The sequence below is a fragment of the Hyla sarda genome, chromosome 1 (genome assembly GCF_029499605.1).
Source record: "Hyla sarda isolate aHylSar1 chromosome 1, aHylSar1.hap1, whole genome shotgun sequence".
Taxonomy (NCBI): domain Eukaryota; kingdom Metazoa; phylum Chordata; class Amphibia; order Anura; family Hylidae; genus Hyla; species Hyla sarda.
In genome coordinates, this window is record NC_079189.1 from 329,225,069 (window position 1) to 329,233,756 (window position 8,688).

The 8,688-nt window shown below is 44.0% G+C and overlaps 1 protein-coding gene across 1 annotated transcript; it reads right to left on the reverse strand.

Annotated features, from left to right (window-relative positions):
- Positions 1 to 618: 618 nt before the first annotated feature.
- TMEM215 (transmembrane protein 215) lies at positions 619 to 2,646 on the reverse strand. The gene has a single exon (XM_056519501.1). The coding sequence runs from the start codon at positions 2,469 to 2,471 to the stop codon at positions 1,791 to 1,793; it is 681 nt and encodes a 226-aa protein (XP_056375476.1). The 5' UTR covers positions 2,472 to 2,646; the 3' UTR covers positions 619 to 1,790.
- Between the last annotated feature and the right edge of the window lie 6,042 nt (positions 2,647 to 8,688).

Below are 8,688 nucleotides of genomic sequence, written 5' to 3' on the forward strand. Positions count from 1 at the left end.
CAAACTGAGTGAATGAAAATTATATGAATTTGCCAGCCACTTTTGGCGCTTACCTGACTCCTCACCAGAGTCTCAAAACCGCATATATCAAGATACATACACATTAGGCGGATCCCATAAAAAATGTCAAGAGCTGGAAATAACTATTTAATGTGAATTGCTAGCTATGGAACAGCAAATGTGTCTGCATGATATAATTTTACTATTGATGTTTTCCAATAGCACTTCCAGTTTAATCTAACATAAGGTAAATATTCTTAATGTCATTACTTTTGAAGGTCAATGCCTTTTACCTCTTTTTCCTCTTCCCCAAGTGAGATGGGCAGAGCTGAACTTTCCCCTTTTGCGTTTTAAAGCTTAGTCAACTTTCTGACATTAATCTTTTCATAGCCAGAGGTCTAAGAAACAATTTATTTTACAAGACCTTCAAGAATTGATGAGGTGAAGCCAGCATATTAAAAACTTATACAAAAGCTATTATAAATGTGTAAGATTAAACCATGTCCTATATTAGCAAATACTCACATACCCCAGCAAACAGCAACATCAATGCATTGCTCTTCAAAGCATTGATTTACTAAAAATGTATCAAACCGGAAAAAAACAATGCAAACAATTCCACAGCTTATATGCAAGCAATATATTTTACTGTTCATTAAACAGCCTATACTTTACAAACAATAGTTTTAAATACATAGTCAGTAATAATTCTAAGGGATGCAAATGGATTTTTTAGGAGGGAAACAATAAAATATAAATTCTGAAGCATCCAAATAACACCTGGCCCCAGCTTGCTAATGCAGAATAGGAAAAAAATGGAATATTTTAATATGTTGCAAAAATGATATACTTTTCAAAACATAATAGGTTAAAATGCATTCAGTGTAATAATATTCTTGTAATTATCAATAATATTTCTGTAACTGATGTAAGATTTATTCTGTGTATTATAGTCTAGCAGTATAATTTATCAATATGCTTTTGCAGTTAGTTTACTTAGCGACCTATGCAAGTTACTAGGCAAAAATGAAGATAGAATATTACAATAGGCATAATCTAAATATTTCATTTTATTTATAAAATAAGTAATAAAACAGTGCTTCCTTTATTAACACAGTTAATATTATAAATATTAATAAAATGAATATTAAAAAGGTATTTTGTTTATAAATAAAATGAAGATATAATTTTACACAACATATTAAAAACTCTAAATAATAGCCCTCTTATCACTCTGTAACCAGATATTAGCAACAGCCGCCAATTGTCTAAATTCATACTTCTTATTAGTGAGAATTCTTGTATATGTCAGCACATATGCACGTATGGTAGATAATTGCAGTGCTAAGCTGGGACATATCCAATTACCAGGAACATATATAGGTACCTGTTCCGCCATGTGTAACCTGATACTTGGGGTCATACATGATTTATAAAAAGAAATTGTTGTTACAGCAACTTATTAGTCAGCTAAAGACAATAGCTTTTAGTGCACTAAAGGATCAACTGGGTACAGTTTACCTGAGCTGTTCTACCTGCTCATTGTCTGATAGCTAATCCCACTTATCCAGCTCCATATCAAGGCACTGTGTTCAGACCTCAAACAATTGGCCAGAATCATCACAAAGGAAACAGGTGACCCATGATCTTAGACATGCTGGTCTGCAGCAACCGCCTAGCGGGAAGCTGTCATGTATAAATACCTGGACTGGTTTTATAACAGAGCTTGGATCTGTCATGCAGTGCAAAAACATTCTAGTACAATATAAATATGTATGTGCATATAGGGTTTAGACAATTGTCTCTTGGTCCCAGTTGACTTCTGTTGTCTTTACGTAACAGCAATACCTGTTATAGGAATTGTCCCCCCCTTTAGAATAGGCTTCTGCATCACTATCTCTGGGGTCAAGAGTAACTTTCTCCTCTGTGACAGTGTAGATAATTCTGTCGGGAGTACACTTTTTATCAAACACAGAACAAGTGTTGTGGTTTTCCACTCCTCCAGGCAAAGTATTTGTGGAATAGCACTTGTCCAGGTACCTCAGAACCTCATCTCCATCCACCTTATTGTTGAGCGTCCTTGAATCATCTATTGTGGTGATATTACTGGGTCCACATCCTTCTTCCTTTTCCTTTTTTTCAGCCTTTTTATCCAGCTCATTAGAACTCCCTTTACCGGACTCTTTGTCTGATGGAGTCTTCAGAAGCTCCACATTTTCTTTATCTTTCCCCTTCTTGCAGCAGCAGGTACAGTACTTATAGGGCCACTTAGTACAGCCATCAGTTCTTCTGGTCAGGGTAATAGCTGCCACACCGGGAAGAAATATAGCTGGTCCTATAGCAATAAGTGGAATGGATCCCAAAGTTTCCCCTTTGAACCCTGACACTGTAAACATAAAGCCGAAGACAAGGAATATGCTCACCAAGGCTACCACCAGTCCAGTGCGAGGGTTGATATCATCCGGTCTCATCTCTCTACACCATTAGACTGTACTTTGTGACCATCAGTACATCAACAGCTTTAGTTCCTTTAGGTTAGAGACCACCGAACTACTGTATTCTTCCAAAGCATTAATGAAACAAAATGCAGCCCCCCCTTATTTATCACAGGATAAACTGTTTTCCTATAAACTCCACAGATGACTCCAGCCTGGATCTCCTTGTCTTGCTTGTATTCTTAGTTATTAAAATCCCGAGAAGATGACAATAACTCTTGGATGACTTAGGTTATTCACTTGTGAAGACATTACTCCTGAAGCAGATGCGATCCTTACAGGAAAGTCCTCTGGGAGCTGGATGCTGTGTTTCGGATGCCAGAACAGTGAGATCCTGCATGTGTTCAAAGTGCTTGAATGGGAACTGAGACACTCATCTCTTAATGCAAGAGTATGTGAGAAGAGGGAGGGGAGGGGAGGAGTGGACTTTAAATATTAGAAAGATAAAGCACTCAGGGACCTCCTGCTTTATCATAGGAAAAGACATATCAGCAATTTCAGATGTACAAACAGGCAGCTAATGTTTGACCCTTAACTAAAAGAAGAATATTTAATTTGAGCATATACAACTATATATCATTGTAGAATATTTTGTGCTGCATGACGGTTCATTTGATGCAAGCACCTATAAAGATATAAAATCATAGAGACAAGTCTCCTTTTGATTGAAGAGTGAATGACCTTTACAGGGGTAAGTCAACATCCTTTGTGTCTCAAGACATGAAACCGGTGTGCTGCACAGGGACACATATCCTTTAAAGAAATGACCCGCAATGGTATTCACCACTAGAGACAATTGTTTCTCCTGACTCCCCAGATTCATTGCTTTGTGATGTTTTTACTATTCCCCTAAAACTGGCAAAACTTTGATTTACCCAATATTGTGGGCACATTTGTTCATTTCTATTCACCGACTTTTAGCAAAACAATAGCATATGTTTCCACAGATCATTGCTCTTCATTTGATTACCGTATTTTCCGTCATATAAGACGCTCCGGCATATAAGACGCACCTAATTTTATAGGATAAAAATCTAGAAAATAAAGATTCTGAACCAAATACAATGTAAAGTATAGGACAGTGATCTTCAACCTGCAGACCTTCAGATGTTGCAAAACTACAACTCCCAGCATGCCCGGACAGCCGTTGGCTGTCCGGGCATGCTGGGAGTTGTAGTTCCACAACATCTGGAGGTCTGCAGGTTGAAGACCACTGGTATGGGAGGTAGTACTCATGTGTCCCCGCCGCTCCGGACCGTCACCGCTTGTCACCGCTGCCCTGGATGTCGCCCTCCATCGCTGTTGCCGCGTCCCCGGGGTGTCCCCGTCGCTCCGGAACATCTCTGCTGTCGGGTATCCTCGCTCTCCGTTGCCGCCATGACGTCGCTACGCACGCCGCTCCTATTGGATGACGGGACGGCGTGCACGATGACATGATGACAACAAAGGAGAGCGCTGGCCATGCAGGGGATTGCGGCACGGAGCAGACACCAAGGAGGCAGGTAAGGTCCCTCCCGGTGTCCTGTAAGCTGTTCAGAATGCTGCAATTTCACCGCGGCGGTCCCGAACAGCCCGATTGAACAGCCGGGTTAGTGTTATTTTTGCTTCAGACGCGGTGGTCAGCTTTGATCGCCGCGTCTGAAGGGTTAATACAGGGCATCACCGTGATCGGTGATGTCCTGTATTAGCCGCGGGTCCTGGCCGTTGATGGCTGCGGGGACCACCGCGATAGGGGTGTATTCACCTTATAAGACGCACCAACTTTCCCCCCCCAGTTTTGGGGAAGAAAAGTGCATCTTATACGGCGAAAAATACGGTACATGCTAACCTACAGCCAGTAGGCAGGACCATGAGAAAATACGTAACAGATCAGTGCAGGATTAGACCAAACACTATAATAATACAAACTCGTAGGTTTGGATAAAAATCTGTAGACACAAGGTGGTAGAAGTTTTGTAACAAAAAAAATTTTGTAATCTTGCTTAATTTTTTATTTTAAATGTTATGGAGCAAAAACAAGGTGATGTTACTTGATAAAGAGGTTGTCTTGAGACATGTTTTTATTTATGTCTGGGGTGATGTAAAAAAAAAAAAATAGTCATACTCACCTACCTCGATTCCCTGCAACTCTCAACCTGACGTCATCCGATTCCCACTTGTCTAGCTTCTTGTTTATACAAGCCAATCACTGACTGAGGTGGGTCACAACTGTGGCTAATGATTGGCAGTGAGTCAGTGCAGGAGCTGTGGGGAGGGGAAAATGCCTTTATTTTTACACCACCCCATTTTTATTTAAATTTTTCAAATCAACTGGTGCCAGAAAGTTAAACAGATTTTTAAATTACTTCTATTAAAAAAATCTTAATCCTTCCAGTACTTATCAGATTCTGTATACAGAGGACGTTGTATAGTTCTTTTTTGTATGACCACACTGCTCTCTGCTGACACCTCTGTCCATGTCAGGAACTGCTTGGAGCAGGAGAGGTTTGCTATGTGGATTTTCTCCTGCTCTGGACAGTCCTTGACATGGACAGAGGTGTCAGCAGAGAGCACTATGCTCAGAAAGAAAAAAACAACTCGACTTCCTCTGTAGTATACAGCAGCTGATGAGTAATTGAAGAAGTACTCATCGGAGTACCCCTTTAACTTAGAAGTCTAGTTAATGTAACATTTAATGGTCATTTTCAAAAGACTTTTATTGTTAAATATCACTATCACAATAGATTTGCATCAGATGCCATATTAACAAGTTTTGTTTTTGTACAATGCCCTCTGGGCATGAAGGGATGCAGATTACACATTTTAGGATTTGTGAGGGGTAGACTGCCGCATCATCACATCTGTCCACACATATTTCTTTTCTTACATCATGTGGCCTGTTTAATGCCTTCTAAGGAATTTTAGTTGTATGTTGAAAAAGACAGCCTAGTCTATTGTGCCAAATTGCTAACAAAATCATGCAGATGGTACTTTTGCTGTTTGACTCTGCTACACAGATCCCATTCTAGTTATTACCCTCTTATGCCATTTTTTCATGCTAATGTAAGGACAGATCCAGTTTATCAATGTATGCTGCAATGTGTTTACTATTTTTTATATATTTGACAATATCATTCTTTTCTAAGATATTATAAGAGTCATGCAGGATTAGAAAAACACAGCTTTTTTTTCTCAAGAAATTGCATTATACCTGTATAAGAGCTGTGTTTGGTTTTGCAGCTTCGCTAAAGTAGGGTAAGTTCACAGGGCACATAAATACAGTAGATTTTATGCAGAGAAAAATCTGCAACGTTAATGCAACATTTATTTATTTATTTAACTACAGTTGCAGATTTTGTTGTGGATCACAGCATTTCTGCAGCAAATACTGCCACACTACTGATTTATTGCACATTTTAACTTGCCCATTGAAGTCAAGGGGGAAAAACTGCAGCAAATCAGTACTGTCTGCAACCTAAATTGAGGTGCGGAATAAAAATACACACCATAGGTCAATTTCCATGTAACTTCCATATTGCTGCTACTGCAGTATTATATGCAGTATCTGCATGCAACATCACTCCTTAGTGCACATGCCATGAACATATCCTCAATATGGCTAAGCTGCAAAGCCGAACACTAGCAGTGGACACATATGCTTCTGTTTTTAGAAGAAATAAGGCATGTTTTTTCATACTGGACACCCCCTTAAAACAACAAATAAAACATACATCCCTTAGCATCCAACAGGACTTCATGGTTATTGTACTGATGAAACCAAAAAGTACTTACTGGAAAATAGCTATGTCTTATTATTTTCTTACAGGGATTATCCAGGAATAGAAAAATAGAGCTACTTTCTTTCAAAAAAGTGTTCCCCGTCTGTCTCCTGGTTGACAGACATGGAACTGTTGTCACGATGCCGGCTGGCAGGTAGTGGATCCTCTGTGCCAGAGAGGGATTGGCGAGGACCGCGCTAGTGGACCGGTTCTAAGTCACTATTGGTTTTCACCAGAGCCCGCCGCAAAGCGGGATGGTCTTGCTGCGGCGGTAGTGACCAGGTCGTATCCACTAGCAACGGCTCACCTCTCTGACTGCTGATGATAGGCGAGGTACAAGGGAGTAGACAGAAGCAAGGTCGGACGTAGCAGAAGGTCGGGGGCAGGCGGCAAGGTTCGTAGTCAGGGTGGATAGCAGAAGTTCTGGTACACAGGCTTTAGACACACAAAACGCTTTCACTAGGCACAAGGGCAACAAGATCCGGCAAGGGAGTGCAGGGGAAGTGAGGTATAAGTAGGGAGTGCACAGGTGGAAACTAATTAAGCTAATTGGGAAGATTGGGCCAGGCACCATCATTGGTGCACTGGCCCTTTAAATCGCAGAGACCCGGCGCGCGCGCGCCCTAGGGAGCGGGGCCGCGCGCGCCGGGACAGGACCGACGGAGAGCGAGTCAGGTACAGGGACCGGGGTGCGCATCGCGAGCGGGCGCCACCCGCATCGCGAATCGCATCCCGGCTGGAGGCGGGACCGCAGCGCACCCGGTCAGTGGATCTGACCGGGGCGCTGCAACAACGAGGATGAGGCGAGCGCTCCGGGGAGGAACGGGGACCCGGAGCGCTCGGCGTAACAGTACCCCCCCCCCCTTGGGTCTCCCCCTCTTCTTGGGGCCAAAGAACCTGAGGAAAAAAAACTCAATTTTTTCGTGATGAGGTCCGATGCACATTAGGAGGGGTTCCGTGCGGTAACGCACGAGACAGTCCAATTTTTCATTGTAAACACAATTGATGTAGAGGGGTCTGGCGAGACTGGTCACAGGGACGTTGAACCTGTTGATAAGAGAGGCCAAAAAAATTTTTCCTGCAGATCCGGAATCCAAGAAGGCCATAGTAGAGAAGGTAGAGGCAGATATCCGCACAGGCACAGTAAGGCGTGGAGAAGCAGAGTTGACATCAAGAACTGTGTCACCTTTGTGCGGAGTCAGCGTACGTCTTTCCAGGCGGGGAGAACGGATAGGACAATCCTTCAGGAAGTGTTCGGTACCGGCATAGTACAGGCAAAGATTCTCCATGCGGCGTCGTGTCCTCTCTTGAGGTGTCAAGCGAGACCGGTCAACTTGCATAGCCTCCACGGCGGGAGGCACAGGAACGGTTTGCAGAGGACCAGAGGAGAGAGGAGCCGGGGAGAAAAAACGCCTCGTGCGAACAAAGTCCATATCCAGGCGGAGCTCCAGACGCCATCCGGAAAAACGCATGTCAATGCGAGTGGCAAGATGAATGAGTTCATGTAGGTTAGCAGGAGTCTCTCGTGCGGCCAGAACATCTTTAATGTTGCTGGATAGGCCTTTTTTAAAGGTCGCGCAGAGAGCCTCACTATTCCAGGACAACTCGGAAGCAAGAGCACGGAACTGAATGGCGTACTCGCCAACGGAAGAAACACCCTGGGCCAGGTTCAGCAGGGCAGTCTCGGCAGAAGAAGCTCGGGCAGGCTCCTCGAAGACACCACGGACCTCAGCGAAGAAGGACTGGACTGTGGCTGTGGCAGGATCATTGCGGTCCCAGAGTGGTGTGGCCCCAGACAAGGCCTTTCCAGAAAGGAGACCACGGCAGAGTCTAGAGTCCTCATCAAATTTGTCCGGCAGGGACAAGCAGGGGTTAGGAGCGGCCGGTTGCTGCGGAGGAGTTGCAGGAGCCGGCGGAGGAGATGGTTGTTGCAGTTGCAGCTGCTGTAACTGTGACTTCAGTTGCTGTGTCACGGTGGACAAGTATGCCAGCTGGTGATTTTGTTGGGTGATCATCGTGGAAATGTCGGCAAGACTTGACAGCGGCACCTCAGCGGAATCCATGGCCGGACGCTGCGGAGGAGTTGCAGGAGACGGCGGAGGAGATGGTTGTTGCAGTTGCAGCTGCTGTGTCAGTGGCAGCAGCTGCTGTAACTGTGACTTCAGTTGCTGTTTCACGGAGGACAAGTATGCCAGCTGGTGATTTTGTTGGGTGATCATCGTGAAAATGTCGGCAAGACTTGACAGCGGCACCTCAGCGGAATCCATGGCCGGATCTACTGTCACGATCCCGGCTGGTAGGAGGTGGATCCTCTGTGCCAGAGAGGGATTGGCGAGGACCGTGCTAGTGGACCGGTTCTAAGTCACTACAGGTTTTCACCAGAGCCCGCCGCAAAGCGGGATGGTCTTGCTGCGGCGGTAGTGACCAGGTCGTAT